Source organism: Oryctolagus cuniculus, chromosome 6 (assembly GCF_051225735.1).
Source record: "Oryctolagus cuniculus isolate XC-2025 breed Fujian yellow rabbit chromosome 6, ASM5122573v1, whole genome shotgun sequence".
Classification (NCBI taxonomy): Eukaryota; Metazoa; Chordata; class Mammalia; order Lagomorpha; family Leporidae; genus Oryctolagus; species Oryctolagus cuniculus.
The window spans coordinates 164777597-164799360 of record NC_142872.1 but is presented as its reverse complement, the minus strand read 5'-3'; the positions used below and the strand labels follow the sequence as shown (position 1 = coordinate 164799360).

The 21764-nt window shown below is 56.4% G+C and overlaps 1 protein-coding gene across 1 annotated transcript in view; it reads left to right on the top strand.

The window, feature by feature from the left end:
• Window positions 1–21764, top strand: part of COL22A1 (collagen type XXII alpha 1 chain) — a 268939-nt gene that overhangs the window by 92749 nt on the left and 154426 nt on the right. Inside the window, exons 13-16 of the mRNA XM_051844068.3 lie at window positions 10501–10554; window positions 11252–11305; window positions 12269–12322; window positions 13959–14003. Of these exons, the coding sequence (XP_051700028.3) occupies window positions 10501–10554; window positions 11252–11305; window positions 12269–12322; window positions 13959–14003 (207 nt within the window). The remainder of the gene's footprint in view (window positions 1–10500; window positions 10555–11251; window positions 11306–12268; window positions 12323–13958; window positions 14004–21764) is intronic.

Sequence of the window (21764 nt, the reverse complement as noted above, 5' to 3'; positions counted from 1 at the left end):
GATACAAGTACCTAATGCCCTGTCCGTGGTGCTGAAGGACAGAGACCCTTTGAGTTCAGGGTTCTCCTCCAGCTCTCTCTCTCGTTCTCCAAGTCTCATGGAACAGTTGCAAGATGGAGGACCTCATGCAGGAGGGTGAGGCTATTTACAAGAAGGGGAAATGTGTGATGATTAGCCTGAGAGGGCAGGAGAGGCTAGTAGGGCAGAGACCACAGACGGGTTGGCTGGTCTAGACCTTGGCTCAGCCACTCATCAGCTGTGTGGCTGTTACTGAAACCCTGCAACCTCTGCTTTCCTTGTCTATAATTCCGCTAATACTGGTCTAATAGTTCTCATCTCAGAGGGTTGCTGCCAGGATTAAGTGAGCTAATGGAGATAGATGACTTATATTTGTAAAAAAGTGCTCATAAATGTTAAGTGTAAATATAATTACCATGACACCAGCATAGCACTTCATTATTCTGCACCAAATGATGTCTTCTGGGTCCTCAGCACGAATGAGGTCTTACCCCCAGAGGCAGCTGGCAGCTGTGAAATGTCTTAGCTCTCCCGCCTCTCCCAAGGACTTCTGGGACTCTCCAGGCCTCAGGAAGCTGGCAGAGTGTTGTTAAAATGGACAGGCATAGAGGTCCTTTCCTGGCTTAGGTTCATCAGAAATAATTCACAGAGCACCTAAGAAAACGGTGCCTGGTAATGTCAGGCATCATCTGCCAGGATTCTTGCTGTTGCCTTGAAACTGAACTTCAGGGGAGGGAGCTGTGCTGGTCCTGCAGGCTGTTGGCTGTGGGACCAGGAGCATGTGCGTATCTATCCATGTGGCAGGAGCAGGTGCGTGTCTTTCCATGTGGCTGGAGCAGGTGCGTGTCTATCCATGTGGCTGGGCAGGTGCATGTCTACCCATGTGGCTGGCGCAGGTGCGTATCTGTCCATGTGGCTGGGGCAGGTGCGTATCTACCCGTGTGGCAGGAGCAGGTGTGTATCTGTCCATGTGGCTGGAGCAGGTGCGTGTCTACCCGTGTGGCTGGGGCAGGTGCGTATCTACCCGTGTGGCTGGGGCAGGTGCGTATCTACCCGTGTGGCTGGGGCAGGTGCGTATCTACCCGTGTGGCTGGGGCAGGTGCGTATCTATCCGTGTGGCTGGAACAGGTATGTGTCTATCCGTGTGGCTGGAGCAGGTGCGTGTCTATCCGTGTGGCTGGGGCAGGTGCGTATCTACCTGTGTGGCTGGAGCAGGTGCATATCTATCCGTGTGGCTGGAGCAGGTGCATATCTATCCGTGTGGCTGGGGCAGGTGCGTATCTGTCCATGTGGCTGGAGCAGGTGCGTATCTACCCGTGTGGCTGGGGCAGGTGCGTATCTACCCGTGTGGCTGGGGCAGGTGCGTATCTACCCGTGTGGCTGGGGCAGGTGCGTGTCTATCCGTGTGGCTGGGGCAGGTGCGTGTCTACCCGTGTGGCTGGGGCAGGTGCGTATCTACCCGTGTGGCTGGGGCAGGTGCGTATCTACCCGTGTGGCTGGGGCAGGTGCGTATCTACCCGTGTGGCTGGGGCAGGTGCGTATCTACCCGTGTGGCTGGGGCAGGTGCGTGTCTACCCGTGTGGCTGGGGCAGGTGCGTGTCTACCCGTGTGGCTGGGGCAGGTGCGTGTCTACCCGTGTGGCTGGGGCAGGTGTGTATCTGTCCGTGTGGCTGGAGCAGGTGCGTGTCTACCCGTGTGGCTGGGGCAGGTGCGTGTCTACCCGTGTGGCTGGGGCAGGTGCGTGTCTATCCGTGTGGCTGGGGCAGGTGCGTGTCTATCCGTGTGGCTGGAGCAGGACTCGAGCTCATGTTTTCTGACATTTGACTCTGCCGGTCTGTGCTGAGGAATGTCTCAAACTTGAGCCAACATCCGGCTCTCCTGGAGGACTTGTTAGACCAGCTCTGGATCCCGTTCCCAGAGTTCTTATTCAGTAGTTCTGGGACGGGGCCAAGGAGCCTGCTTTTCCGATAAGGCCCCAGGTGTTGCTTATGCTGCTGGCCCAGAGCCACTCTTTGGGGGACCACTGCCCAGAGTGCTCTAAACTTAGGGGACAGTGGTGTCTCCTGCCAGATGGATGAAGAATGATGCCAGAATCGCACCTCTGGCGATAAAGCAATGTACTTGCCAACTTTTAGAAGTGACCCCCGAACCAAAGGAGCAAGAGAAACATCTGTGCCCTCACTTCTCTGCATCCTGCCTGGGGAGCCAACAGTCTGATCCCAGGGATCTGGATGTCGGCCAGTGTGGATGCTGGCCAGTGGGTGTGGGGGGGTGTCGCTCCCCCTCTTCATGGAGGAACGACACAGGACCCTGTGCTGTTCTTTCGTCTGCTCGGCCCTCCCCGGGTTTGCTGCTGGTTCTTCCCGGGTTGGCTACTGTCCCTTCCACCTCCGTGGAAGGGCAGTTCCCCCTGGCCACATTCCCCACTTCCGCAGGGGAGTGGCACACCGCCGGCCGGCTCTCTCGGGGGCTGCACAGGTGTTCCCCTTAGATGTTCCCCGTAGATGTTCCTGGTGCATGTTGTCTTTCTCCTCCTTTATAGTCCTCCTCCGCCAATCCTAACTCGGCTGCCCACACGCCGAGTACGCTGCTCTCCTCCAATCAGGAGCAAGTCCTACAGTTTATTAGTTGAACTGGAGGCACCTGTGTAGAAGCTGTTTTCTTCTCTCCCAGCGCCATATTGTGGGAGAGCAGATGCATAGAATAAGTCTTAATTCCAGTAACTCAGTCTAGTCCGGATTGTTCCCCACAGGGAGGGTCATTTCCTGCTAGATGATTCCCTCCCATGGGGCTCCAAATGAGACCAATGGGTATATGTAGGGGAGAGGGAGGCAGGACCGGCAGAGAGGGCAGAGTGGGGACTTGGAGTGAAGCCTGAAGTTCGAGTCACAGCTGCCCACATGAACCTGGGGCCCAGAGCCTTAGTTGTCTTCTGCAGTGAGCATCACACATTCATTATGTCTTTTGTGCTCTTAGCACCCTGGGAGTGGATGTCCTTTGGGCAGGTGATGGAGAGAGGCTTAGCTGGTCTACTGGAAGTAACAGTGCCTGCACTTGTTTCTGGATTTCTCTCTACACAGAGCCCCCTTGGCCCAGAGGTCCTGGTACTCCTCTCCTCAGCCTCTTTCCTGGCGATGAGGCCGAGGCATAGGCGGGGAAGTGGCTCTGTCTTTACCTGCCGCTGTAACAAACGGTCTTGGACTGAGTCAGTGCCAGCAGCAGAGGCCCACTGCTCCCATTGTGGAGGCCAGGAAGTTCACGACCAAGGCAGCAGCAGATGAGTGCCTGGCCGGGCTGCCCCTCCTTCACAGATGGCGCCGTGGCCGACAAGTTCCCTGGAGCCCTTCTTATCAGGGCACAAATCCTGTCTGTGTAGGCTCTACCCTCGTGAGTTAGTTGTTACGGCCCCAGCTTTCCATACTATCAATGGGATTAGACTTCAGCATTCAGATCAGGGCAGGAAGCAAGCTGGCCTACACAGCGAAGTTGCGACAGGTTCCACGCGACCCAGACCTGCTCGCTCTAACTGAGCACTTCTCTCTGCCACTCTTCTATCCTGTCCTCCTTCCTATCTCACCCTCGTTTTTTCCTTTGTACTTTATTGTGGCTCCTCACCTCCCTGATACCTCCAATACAGTCTTCCTGCACCTGCCGTTGCCAACGTGGCCTCCTGTGTTCTCCGCACTCGTTTGCCTGACCAACCCCATGAACACGGAGAGCAGTCTTAGTTCCTCAACTCTTACTGCAATACTGTTTTACTATTTCCCAGCCTACGCCTCTGTCTACCTTCACTGGAGAGCTCTGTGAAGCTATACGTGGTGAAACTTAGGCTCAGAGAGGCCAAGGGACTTCTTGATGAATGTGAACAGCTTTTTCTTTTTCTTTTTCTTTCTTTCTTTCTTTTTTTTTTTTTTTTTGACAGGCAGAGTGGACAGAGAGAGAGACAGAGAGAAAGGTCTTCCTGTGCCGTTGGTTCACCCTCCAATGGCCGCCGCGGCCAGCGCGCTGTGGCTGGCGTACCGCGCTGATCCGATGGCAGGAGCCAGGTACTTATCCTGGTCTCCCATGGGGTGCAGGGCCCAAGTACTTGGGCCATCCTCCACTGCACTCACGGGCCACAGCAGAGAGCTGGCCTGGAAGAGGGGCAACCGGGACAGAATCCGGCGCCCTGACCGGGACTAGAACTCGGTGTGCTGGCGCCGCAAGGCGGAGGATTAGCCTATTGAGCCACGGCGCCGGCCCAGCTTTGTCTTTTCAAAGCCACTGCGTCCAGCTGGAGAATTTGGGGTGGTGGTGGTGACTAAGTGCGAAGATTGGGTGATGTGAAGACGTGAAATGCCTGGGTCAGATTGATTTTCCTAACAGCAGGGATGCATCCGGCGAGCTGTGTGGGTCTCACAAGTACTTGAGGGTGAACATTTCCCAGAACGTGTGTGTACGTGTGTGTGTGCAGGATTAGTTATCCACACCACGTAAAATAAACTATATAAAAAAACAAGACACTTTGTGACTCATCTTGTTAGGCCTCCAGGCAGACTGTCAGAATCCCAGAAGAGGGGGCCACAGCCCCAGCATAAAGCAGAGTGGCTGCCTGTGTCACACTGGCCATCTTAGCCCAAGTGGTACATTCTCCCTGTCCTGGGGAAGCACTGGGCCTGCAGCTGAGAGCCAGTGGGCCTCTGGGCACTTCACCGTCCAGGCTAGAGTCATTAGTACCTGGGGGAGGATTTGAAACTGCTGCTTGCTGACTTGAGAGCCCGTTCTTTCCACCGTGCCCTGCTCTTCACTTTGCTTCTGGGGACTACACATCCCCCAGACTAACCTCACAGCACCAGAGCCCCTCAGTTTCTTTCCTCCTGAGCCCACGCCCTCTAGAGCACACCTGAGGGACCCGCGCCAAGCCAGGCACAGGTGATGTGCAGGTGTTAAGTCTCACTTCCCGAGGATTAGCCTAGTGAGCCACGGCGCCGGCCGGCTGATTTCTGTATGAAAGCCATTTTAACTGGGGTAAGTCTCACTTCTCACATCATGGAGCTCTGACTTGTGGGTGAGCCCGACCACACAGGTATCTGTTGTGCATCTACCAGAAAGAACTGGCAAGGCTAGGAAAATGAGGAAGGTTCCAGAACTCTCCGGAGTTCTCTCTGGCTTTGTCTCTTTATCTCCCTGGCTTCTTTTAGGGACATCTCTGAGAGCAACAACTCCCTAGCTTTATTCCTGAGGCAAGAGCCCCTCACAACATCCCTTCCCTCCTGTCAGCCACAGTGGGGCTTGTGACCTGCAGGAGCAGACTGGCCACCCAGGCAACCACCACCCCCTAGGCGGAGTAGCCAACGTCCTGGCTGGGCTCTGCCCTTACTGGCCCCAGCAGACCCAATCCTGGAGGGCAGCAGCGACTGGGCCACTTCCTCCAGAAAGTCTCATTCCTTTGTGACATTTCCCCTTTGGGAAAATCTCAGGTTGAGCCCCAGGATTGGAAGGGACATGCAGGTAAGACGGCTGGCATCTTGCCCCCAGAAAATACATGGCCCTTTGCTCCGGTCGGTGTCAGAGTCTGTAGCCTGAGCCTGCTCCTGGCCTCTGGTCTTCTGGTTTGCTATAGATCTTCTGAGTCCCATGAGATAGTTAAAGAAGCTCCAGTTTCCAGGACACGGTGCTGGCTGAGGCCAAGGGGGAGGTGGTGCCCTGGACATGGAGAGCAGTGACACTGGCCAGGCTACCTTGCTGGGTCACATCCCCTCTGGCGAGTCTGGCTGCATGCACTTAAAAGCTTATGAAGCTAATGGAAGCTGGGAAAGGCATCTTCTCCCTGGCCCCAGTGTGCTGGCATGGTGGGATTCCATCTGATTCCTCTGTCATCCTGGGCTGTGGTAGCCAGGAGGGCAGGTGACACCAGGAGCCCAGGACCTGCCAGCAGAGAGCGTGCTTTCATTTCCCACACCCACCTGCTGCTCTTGTCCCCATGCTGTGTGTGTGTGCAGCGAGTGAGGCCAGCTGGCTGCTGCTGTCCCCCGTGTACTGTGTGTGTGTGTGTATCAGGTGAGTGCTGAGCCTTCCAGGTTGGCTCTGTTTCAGGGCACGTGGCCAGGAAGGTGTACAACTGGGGTGACCTCCTGTCTGTCTGATGCCAGGGCCTGAGGTGTTTGTGTTTTTCTCTTCAACATCACATTGACTTGAGGCTGTGGAAGGCGGGTGCTGGAAGATTCGGAAGCATGTGCCCATGTGTGTGCTTCTTAGTTTGTAGATAAACACTAGCAGTCAAGTGTGACGTGCCTCGAGAAAACATCTATCTTGTGTTGTTAGGAGGACCCCCCAGGTGGTGTGGGTAGAGATGCACTCTTGCATAGTGTCTTGTCAGGTCCACGTGGAGAGTCAGCAGTGCTATGCCCAGTACCCCCGTTTGAAGGGGGAGAAAAGGACCTGGCTGGGGAAGGTGAGCGGAGAGCAGGTCTCAGGCAGGAGCCTCAGATTGGAAACAAGCAGGGTCAGAGCTGGACTCGAGCTCAAAGATCCTAGAGATGCCCCTTTTAAAAAAATTTAATGTTTTATTTGTGCATTTGTATTTTCAAGGGAAGATTTATTTATTTAAAAGGCAGAGCTACAGAGAGATCCTCCATTGACTGATTTGCTCCCAAATGGCCACAACAGCTGGGGCTGGGCCAGGCTGAAGCCAGGAGCCTGGAGCTCCATCCAGGTCTGCCACACGGGTGCAGGGGCCCAAGGACTTGGGCCATCTTTGGCTGCTTTCCCAGGTACATTAACAGGAAGCTGGATTGAAAATGAAGCAGTTGTGTGTCTCAATGGGCACCTATATGGGATGCTGGCATTGCAGGCTTAATCCATCGCACCACAACACCTGCCCCTGTACACTTGTGTTTGAAGAACAGAGTAACAGAGAGACACACACACACACATACATGCAATATTTCATCTGCTGGTTCCCTCCCCCAGAATGCCTGTAACAGCTGGGGCTGGGGTAGGCTGAAGTCGGGAGCCAAGAATTCCATCCAGTTCACCCACAGTGGTGGCAGCAACCAAAGTACTTGAGTCATCCCTGTCGCTCGCCCTCTTCATGGAGGAACGACACAGGACCCTGCACTGTTCTTTCGTCTGCTCGGCCCTCCCCGGGTTTGCTGCTGGTTCTTCCCGGGTTGGCTACTATCCCTTCCACCTCCGTGGAAGGGCAGTTCCCCCTGGCCACATTCCCCACTTCCGCAGGGGAGCGGCACACCACCGGCCGGCTCTCTCGGGGGCTGCACAGGTGTTCCCTTAGATGTTCCCCTTAGATGTTCCCCTTAGATGTTCCCCTTAGATGTTCCTGGTGCATGCCGTCTCTCTCCTCCTATATAGTCCTCCTCCGCCAATCCCAACTCGGCTGCCCACACGCCGAGCACGCTGCTCTCCTCCAATCAGGAGCAAGTCCTACAGTTTATTGGCTGAACTGGAGGCAGCTGTGTAGAAGCTGTTTTCTCCTCTCCCAGCGCCATATTGTGGGAGAGCAGATGCATAGAATAAGTCTTAATTCCAGTAACTTAGTCTAGTCCGAGTTGCTCCCCACAGATCCCCCTTTCTTTTTATTTTTTGGCGTTGATACGCGCCTGTCTTCGGTGTCCCGCGGCACACACTCTGCTCTACTTGCTAGAGTTGCCACAGGTTCTTACAAGTCCTATCAATCAGGCAAACTGAATCCGGGTCCTCTCTTCGCCATGTTGTGAGGAGGTTTTTAGGCGCTGATGCGTGCCTGTGTTCGGTGCCCTGCAGCGCATGCTCTGCTCTGCCTGCAGGTGCTTACAAAACCTAGCAATCAGGCAAACCGAATCCAAGCCTTCTCAGCGCCATATTGTGGGGAGGCTTATTGGTGTTGATTCATGCCTATCTTCGGTGACCTGCAGCTCATACTCTGGTCGAGCCGCCTGCTGGTGCTTACCGCCTTACTAATCAGGCAGACCGAATCCAAGCCCTCTCATTGCGGTATTGTGGGGAGACTATTGATGTTAATAACGTGCCTGTCTTCGGTGACCTGCGGCGCATAAGCTGCTAGCCGCCCGCAGGTGCTCATCACCTCACTAATCAGGCAGACCGAATCCAAGCTCTCTCATTGCCATGTTGATGGGAGGCCTTATTTTTCTGTTTCTCTATCTCCGGGCATTCCTACCTCTCCCATTTTACTTCTATCTACCAACATTCCTATTTCTCTCATTTTACTTCTAAACTTCCGTTTCTCTTATCCCCGCGGCTTCCCGCTCTCATTTTACTTCTAAACTTCTGTTTCTCTTATCCCCGTGGCTTCCCGGCGCCCGCCCCGAGGCTGCTTCTCGGCGGCTTCCCGGCTGAGCCGCTTCAGCCCGCTTCTCTTATCTGCGCGGCTTCGCGGCTCTGCGCGGTTCGGCTTCGCGCGCACACTCCGCGGTCTCGCACTAGCCCCGCGTTCCCTATCTACTTGTGCCCCGCACGCTCTCTCTGCGCGCGGCAGCCTCCGCGAGTCACACAGCCCCAGCTCACGTCTCCGCCACTAGTATTCAATCTAAGTTCCCCAGGCTAACCTGGCGAATTCAACCCAGCTCACGTTTCCGCCCCACGATCTGGCTTCCCGTCCTTTGGTCCCCGGGCTAATCAGACGGATCCCAATCTGGCTTACGTTTCCGCTTCTGGTTTCAACTTTTCGCCCCCCATTCCCGGGCTAACTTGAGAATCCCAAAGTGGCTTTCGTCTCTGCCTCGGCCTGCCCCCGCAGCTTCAATTTCCCTAACATTTTTCTCTACCCGGTATGTTTCCCCAAGCTTTCCTCCAACAATACTCCTCCCTCATTTCTCCTGGCCTCTCCCCACAGTCCGCATCCGAGTCTGTTTGTTCTAGCTTTCACTTTCGCTTTCGACCTTAGAGATTTCTCCCAGCTTCCCCCCGTAGTCCGTATCTGAGTCTATGCCTAGGCTTTCAATAGCTTCTTCTGGCACCTTTTTCGTCCGGCTTTTCCCTAGGCTGTTTGCTAGTCTCTCTCTCTGGTATTTTCCCAGTTCTTCCCGTTTCTTCCCTCCTAAGTTTCCTATCCGTCCTAGGTTTCCTATCCGAGTCACGGCACCATTATGTCGCTCCCCCTCTTCGTGGAGGAACGACACTAAGCCCTGCCTAGGCTTCATATCCGAGTCACGGCACCATTATGTCGCTCGCCCTCTTCATGGAGGAACGACACAGGACCCTGCGCTGTTCTTTCATCTGCTCGGCCCTCCCCGGGTTTGCTGCTGGTTCTTCCCGGGTTGGCTACTATCCCTTCCACCTCCGTGGAAGGGCAGTTCCCCCTGGCCACATTCCCCACTTCCACAGGGGAGCGGCACACCGCCGGCCGGCTCTCTCGGGGGCTGCACAGGTGTTCCCTTAGATGTTCCCCTTAGATGTTCCCCTTAGATGTTCCTCTTAGATGTTCCTCTTAGATGTTCCTGGTGCATGCCGTCTCTCTCCTCCTATATAGTCCTCCTCCGCCAATCCCAACTCGGCTGCCCACACGCCGAGCATGCTGCTCTCCTCCAATCAGGAGCAAGTCCTACAGTTTATTGGCTGAACTGGAGGCAGCTGTGTAGAAGCTGTTTTCTTCTCTCCCAGCACCATATTGTGGGAGAGCAGATGCATAGAATAAGTCTTAATTCCAGTAACTTAGTCTAGTCCGAGTTGCTCCCCACAATCCCCTGCTGCCTCCCAGGTGCACATTAGCAGGAAGCTGGGCAGAAGTGGAGTGGTGAGGACTTGAACCCAGGGACTTTGATATGGGACACGAGCATCCCAAGTGGACACTTGAGCCGCTGTACCCAGTGCCTGCCCAACTCACCTGTTGGCAAGCGCACAGCCTCTGCAGGAAGGGGTGTGAAGGAGAAAGGGGCTATGAGGATCGCAGTGCAGGTCCCCTGACAGCAGCCCCACGTGTGTGCTTGTCACGTGTGTCTGTGCTCAGTTCTCTAGAATGAAGCCCACCCCAACCACAGAAACAAAGAATAAGCTCCTGCTCCAGCCTAATTCTCAGGTGGAGAGGTTTATAGCCTCCCAAGGGAGAGTCGGTGACGTCTGGAGACGTTTCTGGTTGTCCCGGCTGGAGGCTGCTATGCGCATTGAAGGCCACTGCAGTGCACAGGGACCCTGGCAGAGGTTCTTGCTGGCACCTGTGGTGCCATGGCTCAGAGCCTGCTCCAGCCCGGCCCTCTCCCAGCCACGTGTAGCCCAGGGCCGCGGAGGGCTCAGGGACCAGACAGCATGTCACACTTAGTGCAGACTGACCACCTGGGGACCTCCTCAGCGTTCAGCCCCTGGTGTAGAGGTCGCACACGGGGCCTGGGAAGCCGCATTTCCTGCCTCCTCTGTGACCCCCAGGCCACAGGCGTCCCCTTTGGAGCAGCACAGCCTTGGCCACAGCTTCCTGCCCTGCGTCCTTCCCCTCCCCTGCCATGCCACAGTGCCATCTTTACTCATTACTCACGGCTCTTTCTCTCCCTCCAGGGTTCCATGGGCCTGCCTGGACCCCCTGGGAGAGACGGCAGCAAAGGCATGAGAGTGAGTTTGCTCCCGTAGCCCCAGGCCACGAGCAGCACTGCCGGGGCCCATGGTCAGAGCCTCAGGTGACCATTGCCAGGGCCAGGCCGGGGCTGGAGCTCCTCTGTACCGGTTCTTTCTGGGCCCCTGGAGCTCAGCCCAGCTGTTGCACCTGGGCATCTCCTGAGTGTCCTGGGAAGCTGATTTCTCGTTTGACAAGCAGCTCCGCACAGGTGGTTTAGCCCCAGTGCCTGGATTTGGGGCGAGGCATTTACCAAGTTCCTAGTTCATGGCTACAGGTGTTGGGTAAGACCCCGGCAGCTGGCCAGCCTCCTCCCTCTGACTGGAGCGTGCTCCATAGTCCTGTGTAAAGGGAGCTGAATTCCAGTCCCTCTGCCCGTGCATCCCCAGGCTCCGGGCTCACTCAGCCCAGGTGGCCCAGTCCTCCCCCACGCAGTGTCCTCCGGACCCAGTGCTGAGCTTCCTGCCGTGCTCTGGGCAAGCTGTTTTGTCGCCTCCTGGTGGCTGGAGGCAGGAGTGAGAGTTGAGCTAACAGCGCTCAGTGAGGATTGCTCCCGTGTGCTTGCACCAGGGGCAGCCGCGGGGAGCCCCACAGTGGGGACCCCCTTCCTGTGCTGGGTGCTCAGCTGCAGGGATCCGGTGCCCCGGGCGGTCTTTGCTCTGCTGGCTCTGACCTTGTGCTGTTTTGTGTGCACAGGGGTTGCCGGGAGAGCTGGGGGAGCCGGGCCTGCCTGGAGAAGTGGGCGTGCGGGTAAGTGCTGCTCCGTGCTGCTCTGTTGGTGCCTCCGAGACAGGTCCCAGCACGCACCTGTGCTGTGCACATACAGCCACGTACGTGTGATTTCCCCTAAATCCATACAAAAGTGCATCATGTCATATTTGGCTGCTTTTTCACATGATGACAGATGGTCGTACATCAATACGGGAAGGCCCCCTCTGTTCTCTTAATCGACACCTCAGGGTCTGCAATAGGGATGCATGTGTGGCCTCCATCTTACTCATGGTCCTCAGGATGGTATCTGATTTCATTTGTTTTTCCCTAAAATCAGCAAAGCAATAAATGTGTGCGTGTGCGTGTGCACATGTGTGTGTGCACACAGGTGCATGAGTGTGCATGTGTGTCTGCGTGTTTTTCTCCTTCCGTCCTGTATTTTCACTGCAATAGGATGGGCCCAGCAGTTAGGATAGTGTTGGCTGAGGAAATGCACGTTCCTATTTTAGTGGAAGTTACTAGATGATTCCAGGTCAGTTGTCCCAAGACTGTAGCAGTTGGTGTCCCGGGTAACAGAGGAGCCTCAGTTCTCACCCAGGCTGCACCGGCCCCGTGACAGCATGAGTGACCAGCTGCAGGAATTGGTCGCCTGGTTTCAGAAGCCGTGAACATAGCCAGGCCCAGTCATAGGAGGGCGAGGGAGATGGGCTATGGGGAGCAGGGCTTGTTGCCGTTGGTCTTGCGGTGGCCCAGGCACACACACTGTCAGCTGGTCCCTGAAGCTCTGTGGGTCTGGGTGTGGCCACGGCTCCACTGGGCAGCAAGTGGTGGGCACTGTAAATGGCACAGGGCAGCAGAGGCCGAGGGATGTCAGGTGGGGAGACGTGGGCGGGCAGCCTGGGCAGAGAAGCAGCGATCTCACCAGCAGACGTGGACCGTCAGTGGCCTCTCAGCCATTACCTTTTCTGCATCCCAACCCTTCTCTTTCTGAACACCCTGCAGGGACCCCCAGGACCACCTGGACTGCCCGGGCTTCTTGGACACATTGGAGCTCCTGTGAGTTAAGGCCCTCGTGTGGGAAGGGCTGTGGCCCCTGCTGCAGGGTCGGGAGCGGCTCTGTGTCTGATCTCTACCCGCCTCCGTGCCACGAGCCCCTGTTTTGCAATTTGCTGATGCCAGCGAAGTGCTGGTCTCGTCTCTCAGGCTGGGAATTCTCCAGTGCTGTCGTACCTAACCATCAGGTGGGGAAGGGGTCTGAATGTACGTTCCTGGGAGCCCGTTCCAGATAAGAAGCAAGGGGGAGCCCAGGGGTCTGCCTTTGCACCAGGACCCCAGTTGCTGACACCTATTCCAAAGAAGCCAGCCCTTGTCTCTGTCCCTGGAGAGTGTTGCACCCACAGTCCCTGGGGCAGTGCCGGACGCGTAGTAGATTTCTGTTGTGTCCGGTGGGTACAGGTTCCTTGGAAGACATGGATGTGGAGTGTAAGGAGCAGGCTGGCTTCTTGAACATCTGTCTTGTTCTTGATTCTTGTTCAGAAAGACTTGAGGTCATTCCTCCAGGGAAAGAAGTGAGCGTAAGAGGTCATTTTCAAGCCAAACAGCCTTGGGGGCCATTTAGGACCTCTGATCTCATTGTGTGAGGTCAGAACTCTGGATGGAATTGGGACATGGGGAGCGTCCACTCACCCACAGGCTTGGGAGCTGTTCAGGAAAGCAGTCGCAACTTCAGCCCTGTCGTCTCCTCTGGTCTGAAGACAATGGGTGTTATTCCTGCAGCCAGCCTGGAGGTCTGGGTAGAACTGTCACCTCTGACACCCGTGTCAAAGGAATGTCCATCAGTCCCCTCCCCACAAAAGGAGGGCAGGGAGGTGACCACCCGGGGATGTTAGCAGTAGCAGAGGATGAGCCCTGCCCAGGGAGCAGCCATCTTCCCTCAGTGCGTTGGTACAGTCTCCTTGGGCAGTGCTGTGCACCTGGCGATCGCCAGGGCATGCGCTCATCCCAAGCTATTCTATGCGTGGTTGCATTAGCCTCGGGCAACACTGCTGCAAGATACCTGTGCCAGTCACATGTTGGGCACCGTGGTGCATCTGTTGTTTGTTCATTCAGCAAATGTGTGTGACATTTTGCCCACCCAAGTGGCAGACACTGCTCTGGGCTCTTGGAGGTAGCTTGAGGGATCTGACCCTCAGCTTGTGGGAGGCAGGAAATGGAGGGCTGAGCAGCATCAGAGAAGGGGGCGGGGATGGACAGCAGCTTGGATTGGAGAGATTGTGTTTACATTGTAGACTCAGAGCCACCTCGGTCTCAGCCGGCATCTCCACCAAGACATGCACAGAGGGGCAGGAGTTCCCCGCCTGGATTTGGGAGCTGACCTAGAGGAAGGCTAGGAGGATGCAAGGATGGGCAGAAGGCGCCCTCCCTCTAGGAGGAGGTGGGAGAGGTGGCTCACAGGGGCCAGAGCCCTGGTCAACATCGGGGCCCTTGCTTAGAGTCCCTGATCATGATGGCGTCTGGACACCCCAGCCCTTAGCCTGGTGGATGCCTGTGTTCCTCACCCAGGCCCCAGTGAGGACCCCAGGTCATGGTGTGGCTTCAGTTAGGTAACTGGGCGGCAGGTATAAACCACGTCTGCTCCTGTAGCCGGGCCTCTGATGGGAACGCCGTGCCACTCTTCTTTGTCTCCCACCAGGGTCTCCAAGGAGAACGAGGGGAAAAAGGAACACCAGGAGAAAAGGTATTTGCAGTCTCCACCTGGGAGCCTTTGAGGACGTGGGGCCTGGCCCCTTGCATGGGCTCGTGTGTACACGTGTGGGTGTTTGTGTGAATGTGCATGCGTGTGCACGTGTGGCTGTGGGATGGGCGAGGGCAGATGCAGAAAGCGTGTCCATCTCCCTCTGTAAACGTCAGCCATGTGAGGGAGGCCGTGGTCTCCGCACCTGCAGGTGCACAGTCCTCCCCACCAGGGCGGGGGAGGTTGGAGGACAGCCCTGGGTGGGGACGGCAGAGGTTCTGGTTGCTGCCACAGACTCACGTCTTACAGTCAGGTTCTAGAATTCCTCTGCTCCTCACTGACCCTGAGTTTCAAACAAATGGGGTGGTGAGTGGTGACAGTGGTGGCACTGGTGACCTACATTTGGGCATCAGCTCAGACTCTCAACACAGGGCTGATTTATCTGACAAGGTCTTAGGTGAGCTGCATGTTCAGAACCTGGGTACTGGGTTGTACAAATTTTAAGTCAGATTTATTGACTGGCGCTGCGGCTCACTAGGCTAATCCTCCACCTGTGGCACCGGCACCCCAGGTTCTAGTCCCGGTTGGGGCACTGGATTCTGTCCTGGTTGCTCCTCTTCCAGTCCAGCTCTCTGCTGTGGCCCGGGAGTGCAGTGGAGGATGGCCCAAGTGTTTAGGCCCTGCACCTGCATGGGAGACCAAGAGGAAGCTCCTGGCTCCTGGCTTCAAATCAGCACAGTGCTCTGGCTGCAATGCGCCGGCCATAGTGGCCACTTGGGGGCTGAACCAACGGAAAAAGGAAGACCTTTCTTTCTGTCTCTCACTGTCTAACTCTGCCTGTCCAAAAAAAAAAAAAAAAAAAAAAAAAAGAGAGATTCATGCATGTGTGCTGATGCCAGAGGCTGCTCAGGGTCCAGGTGGGGTAGGAATCCCACCCCCCAAAACTGCACCTGGACTCGACGCTCAGTCATCTCCTCCCAGGCCCGTTGAGTTCCTGAGGTCTGAGGCCGAGTGTCCGATAGTCCCCCTGCCCTGAGCCCAGCACAGACACCTCATAGTTGGCCCTGGCCTCTCTTCCACAGTCTGTGTTCCCCTAGTTTCTTTAAGGTTTATTTATATTAGAGAGAGATAGAGATAGAGATAGACATAGAGATAGATCCTCCATCTGCTGGTTCACTCCCCAGGTGGCTGCAATGTCCAAGGCTGAGCCAGGCCAAATCCGGGAGATTTCTCTGGGTCTCCTATGTGGATACAGGGGCCCAGACAATTGGGCCATCCTCTGCTGCTTTCCCAGGCCTTTAGCACGGAGCTGGATTGGAAGTGGAACAGCTGGGACTTGAACCGGCACCCATAGGGAATACTGCTGTCTCAGGAGGTGGCTTTACCTGCTGATCCACAGTGCTGGGCTCTCTCCTGGTATTATAAGGACGTTTCCTGTTGAAGCCATTTTCTTTATTTCAACATATTTGTAAAGTCTGGACAAGCAGCTTGTTGTCTGGCATCCTGATACACCTGTGTCGAGCACGGGGCAGGTTTTCTGTTGGCCTCCCGCCGGGGGCACTGACCTCCCCGGGGCACGTGCAGTTGTGTGTGCTGTCGGTGGTCCTGTCTGCAGGGTCTGCTCTGTGCTGCTGCACAGTCGTGACCACGTGTGTTGACTGCTCCCCTGTGAATAACCATACCCTTGATCCCCATTCCCTGGGACAGATAACACAGGGTTCCTGCCAGGTTGTTGCTTCGGTGGACATTTTGAAACCCATAGCTTTGTCCATTCCCGTAGGATGCTTTTTGCAGAAGTCAAAACACCAGTCCACGAAACTGAGCCTGTGGCCTTGGTCAGAGGTGTAACTCAGGGAGGTGGGGGCTGGTGTCCTCCCCAGGCTCTGGCTCCGTGGCATCCTTTGTGCTTGTTTAGTTTCAATCGTTTTGACTTTAATAAATGAAACTTTAGCGCAGCACCTCTGTGCCCCTGTCATTAGGATTCGCATCTCTCCAGGCCTCGGATGGCATCCAGGTGTTTACGGTTGGTTGCTCACTGGTTGCGTCTCCTTTCCATGGCACCCTGCCCCTTTCCTGCATGCTTGGGGACTTGAAGGTGGCATCGGAACAGTGGAGCATTGTGGCACACAGAGGCATGGGCTCACGGGCAGCTCTGGGGCTCAGGGAGCAAGGGGCCAACGTGTGACCCCTGCACGGGAGCTGACCCCACAGCAGGCCTGGGCAGCAGAAGCAAGAGGGAGGTTGAGGCTCCAAGTTAAGCCCAGGCTTGTGGGGTCCCTGGACTGGCCATCCCCTAAAGGCACGTTCAGAAGTACAGGGCCATCCCTCAGCCTGGGGTCTGGAGCAGGCCTCCGGGCATCCAGCCTTCCTCCCTGTTGAGTGCTGGTTGCTGGCCAGGCCCATGGGGACACAGGCCCCTGCCATCAGAGCTCTAGGAGTTGACTGGGCAAGACAGGATGTGTATAAAGTCAACTCGGCAAATGGCCATGAGTGCTGAGGGCAGGGCCTGGGACATAGACAGCCCCTGAGAAGCGTTAGTGATGTTGATAGATGAAAAATAGCTCCATAAAACCACAAGCCCCAGGTGAGGTTAGATGGTGAAGCGTAGGTGTGGAAACCAAAGGACCATGGAGTGGATGGCTGCACCTAGGGGATCCCGACCCCCAGGGACCCTCAGAACCTTGGTGGTGGTCGGTCCCAGGTCAGATACCAATCTGGCACCTGAGGGATGGAGCCCAGAGCCCTGGTCAGCCTCAGGAAGGTGGCTCCTCCACACTGAGGGGCCAAGGCCAAGGGGTCTCCCCTGGCCAAAGCCCAGGATTGGCAGAGCCTATAGAAGAGGCATCTGAAAGATGCAGGCCACTCAGGGCCACGGTGGTGCTGCGTGTGGGGGCTGTGGCTGACTTCAGTGGCCCCACAGCCACGTGGTACAGCACTGCTCTGAAGCAGGAAATGGAAATTCAAGAAAAAAAAAAAACCCAAACCCTCCTTGCTGGGACTCTGCTGTCCTTGCATTGCAAGATCGAGGTGCCAAGCCCAGCCCGAGCATGTGCCCCTGGCCTCTGCGATCCTGGAAAGCCCCCTGCGATGCGCTGTCCCGCACCATGGTGGCTTCTGCCTCGTGAACAAACACTGCAGAAACCCTGAAAAGTTTTAAAAACTGGGTTTCCAGTGCTTATTTTAAAAAAATGTGCCATCCAGGAGACACAGCAGCGTAAGCATAGTCTCTGATGCAAGAAACCCATGCAAGCCTTGCATAAGAAGGTAGATGGATTGATCCGTGCACTTGAAAAGCTAAATCGATTGGTCCGGAAGCAGAAGTGGGTTGATCTGTTCATTCCTCCGTCATGAACCTGCAACCACATGCGACCCACAAGGATTTGCGTGAACTTCCCCAACTCTTGGCTCAGAAGTGCTTCTGGGCCTCCTCGGCCTGCCCCAGAGCCTGCGTGGCCGAGTGCCTTGGTCACACATGTGTCCTTCACCCAGCCACCACCCACATAGACCCTCAGTGTCTTGAGGATGATGGTCACATCTGTGTCTTCCCTGCTGGGGCAGGGCCAGTCCTCCTTGGTTGGCTCTGAGCAGCAGGGGAGAAGGAACCACGCAAGGCCGAAGATCGAAGTCAGGTCTCCGAGCTTCCACCAGCAGGTGTGTGCGTTTGGATGTCATAGGCATCAGTACGACGGATGTCAATGAGGTATTGTGGATCTCGGGCTTGGATGAAGTCATGGGAGAGACAGAGTCCCGGGAGGCCACGTGTGCCACGTCACGTTGGCTAGGAAGTGTCACAGAGGAAGCAGTCCCCGAGGACCCCGAGCAGGACGCCGTCACCACTGCAGCACTGGTCTTCAGGTTTCCTGGGTGCGGCGGCTTCAGCCCAGCTTCTGAAGCATGGTGAGGGCAGGAAGGGGCTGAGAGCCCCCAGGCCTTGAGGGGCCAGCTCTCTGCTTCCCACGCTGGGGCGGCCCCCGAGCGGCCGCAGCGCTTCCTCAGCTGCAGTAGGGAGGCTCATGAGGAAGCTGAAGCGGAGTGCCCGCCACATCCCTGTCGTGCACTCCCTGCCCCACCTGGGCTCCTGGACGTTCAGTCCCTGCGCATGTAGTACCTTGTTCTCCACAGCCTGTTCCCGCCACTTTTTCAGGCAACTTCAGCCTTGTATTGTAAAAGTTGTGTCCCATCAAGAAGTGCTGCTTTCCTGCCAAAATTCTGCATGATCAGGTCTGGTCCACACTGAGTAGGAACGGGGAGAGCTGGCCTTGCACAGCCGGGGAGACTGAGAGCATCCGTGTGTTTCCCATGCCTGAGAAGGAGAGCAAGGGCCACAAGCTCCTCCAGGCAGCCTGGCCATCCCCACCATGGCTGGGCAGGCCTGAAATGTCACTGGAAGTGCAGGCTGAGGGCGTGTTTCCCCTGGACTCTCTCCTGCCAGCCTGGCCGTCCCTGCCATGGCGGGGCAGACCTGATATGTTGCTGAAGTGCAGGCTGAGGGTGTGTTTCCCCTGGACTCTCTCTTCCAGTGGGCTCCCAGCCCTGGCCCCTGCAGGGCCACTCTTGGAGAGACTCAGGACGTGGAGGCCACCTGCAGTGAGGTCCCGGAAGGCGATTGAGCCTCTGAGTCCCTTCAGCCTGCCCAGGAGCTGCACTGTGCATGGGGCAGCCCATGCGGTGGTGTGGAGCCTGCATTTAAACCCCAGCTCTGTGCTTTGCACGTGGTGGAACCCTGGCCAGTTCCTCCGTCCAGAGAGTAAAGGGATCCACAGTGTGAAGGCACCCATGAGGGTAGCATTGAGTTAATGTTTATGAAGGGCTCTAGAACTGTGTGAGCTCTCCATACAAGGTGACTTTGAGAAGTTTATGGAAAATGTATTATGAAAAAAATTTGTGCCAGAATAAACTTCTATTTGTTATTTGAAAAGGCAGAGTAATGGAGAAAGAGGGAAATATAGAGGGGGAGAGGGAGTGGGAGAGGGACAGGAAGGGAGATGGGGGGGGGAGAGAGAAAGAGAAGGGAGAGAGAGAGAGAAGCAAGGGGACGTGAGCCCATGGGCTGTGCTAGCTCTGCCTTGGCTGGGACTCCCGACTCCCTTGCTGGTGCCCGGGTAGTTGGAGCTGGACTGGTGTCTACTGGTCCTCCACTCCCCATCTGTCAGACGTGGAGCTGGGCTGCTCAGTGCCCTTCCAGTTCTGGTATTTGATGGGGCCCTACTAGAGCTCACTTTCTCAGGAAGCTGTCTCATGTCTCAGCTCAGCAAGCAGCATATTCCCACCTTCCCCTGAGACACATCCTCCTTGCTGCCTGGCCTCACCAGGCATGGAGCTGGGCCAGGGTCTCGGCACCGTGCAGCTGGGAGCGCCGCTGTCCCTCCATCACTGAGGCCACCCCAGTGGCCCCAGGATGGGGCGATCTCTGCAGAGAGAGGAAACCCCTTGTGGGCATTCTCCTGAAGTGGCCTCTGGAGGCAGAGTAAGGTGGCTGGAGTGTCTGTGGGTCCTGTGTTGAGGGACCTTGAGCTACTATGGACCCCAGTTCTCTCTGGAATAGCATTCCCCTGACAGCTGTGAGCCACGTGGCCATTGGAGGCCTGAGGCTGTCCAGGTACCCTGCCCCAGCTAAGAGACAGAGGCTTGGGGCAAGGTGGCCCTGATCAAGTGGGGAGAGCCCAGCTGTGGAACCAGAGGAACAAGACTGTCACCCGGCTGGGACCTGAGCCAGCGCTGAGCCTCTGTGCGCCTGTGCCCCTTATGGAATATTTTGGGATAGTCATACGCATCCCAGGATGTGGCTCTGAGGGTCACATAGGATGTGAGAGCAACACAGGGCTTGGCACCTACCGGGTGCCCCCATGGTGTGTGACAGAGATGCTGGCATTTGGAGGAATAGCTTCCAGCAGAGACGGACATCCCCAGCCATTCCACTTTGGCCCCTAGCCCTGCCTACAAAAGCCCATCCATAAGTCACCTTCAGGAGAGTGGTCCGTTCTGTTCAGTGGGGGCAGGTGCATGAGGGCGCCAGCTGCACAGGGACACTGGGAGAGGGGCTGCTTGGTGCTTGTGGGTAGATACTCTGCAGCTGGCACTCTGAGGTGCCCACTGCTCGGCTGCCGTGCCTCCAGGCTGACTGGCTCTTTAGCGCAGATGGTGGTAGAGTCCACTTGAGAGATCCTGAGTCCCTGGGTTTGGGCACCATGGGTTTGCAGAGCTCCGCATGGGCTAGGTGGTCAGGGTGGTACCGTCTTCACCCCTGGTGATGAGCCTGGGGCCCTTCTCAGATCCCAGGCTGCAGCCATGGCTCCCATGCTGGGAGACTGGCCCTGACCTCCCTCAAGACAGAGGGCATGCTCCCTTCATCCTTGTGGGCCACACCACCCAGTCAGGACACACTGCTCGCTTGTGTGTGCGTCTGTGTGTGTCCATTGCATTGTTGAGTCAGGGGAGTTGATGCAATGCGTGGGCCTATTCATTTCTGAGCCTCTTTGCCTACCAGGCCCCTTGGGGGCTGTATGATGCATCTGATGCAGGTGCTGCCCTGTGGGAGAGTGAAGTCGTGCCACGCACAGGGCAGAGAGGGGCCCACATGTGGGGGAGAGGCAAGATGGTAGCTGACTGGGTTCTAGGAGGAGAGACCACTTCTGCTTGGGGATGGGGATGCCAGACACTGGGGAGTCTGCAGGAGGAGGGGGCCCTGAGTTGGGTTGTGATGGTGTTGTCTGCCTGGGTGGTTTTCTGTTAGGGTCACTTTACCTCTGTTTCTTCACAACTCCAGACAAAGAAACAAGCGGACAAAAGGGGAACATGGTGTGGGCACATCCTTGCTTAATAAGCAAATGTGTGGTGGTTGTGAGGGTTTAGGGTCCTTGCCAGAGGCCATGGAATTAGCGTGGGAAGGTGGGAGTCTGTGTGCATCTCTCCCGGGCGCACACCCTTCCCAGTGCCCTGTGCTGCCTGCTGACCCTGGGTGAAAGGACAGAGACACCTGTGGCCAAGCCTGGACAGGTGAGGACAGGAGTGGGCTGGTGTGGCAGAGTGGGGAGCCACAGGGCAGCTTTTGGCTGAGCGAGGGAGCCGGGCCAGACATCCCTGGATGGCCAGATTGATCCTGCAGGAGGGGAGCCCTTGAGGTCTGGGAGGTGGAGGGATGCCCAGGATTGGGTTATGGGAAGACTGCTTGGACCACGGAGTAGGCAATGGATGAGTGCCAAGAAGGAGGAGGGGCTAGAGGCTGCAGGGGGTGGGGTGCGGGCAGGAGGAGGCTGGGTGTCACTGGAGGAGGAGCAGAGGGGCCCCTAGGCTGCCCTGCTTCCTGGAGGCTTGGGGTAGGGAGGGCTGCAGCTGATTTCTGGGTGTTTTCAGTCCTGGCAGTGGTTGACCGGAGATCTTTCCTGTGTGTGAGGGAGAAGAGTGAGAGACAACCCCACCTCCCCCTCCCACAGTAAATGTCAGATCAGCGTCAGCATTTCAGAAATTAATGTCAAGGACTGGCAGAAAACCAGGTGAGGTTTTCGGCTTTAAGTAGAACACAAGCTCCCTCTGCTGTCGGAGACTGAGAACTGCAGCAAGTGGACTGGGAGCCCAGGTTGGGGTTGAGACAGGAAGTGCCAGGTCTTCCCTTTTGAGCAGTCTGACCCAGGGTGCTGCCCCCAGTCTCCAAGACTCGGTTTCCTTTGCCGGTTGTGGAGACAATAAGTCATATGATGGCTGCCCATTTTAAAGGTTATAGAGCCTGGTTTCGCACCCAGGACTCAGAAGAGAACAAGGCTCAAT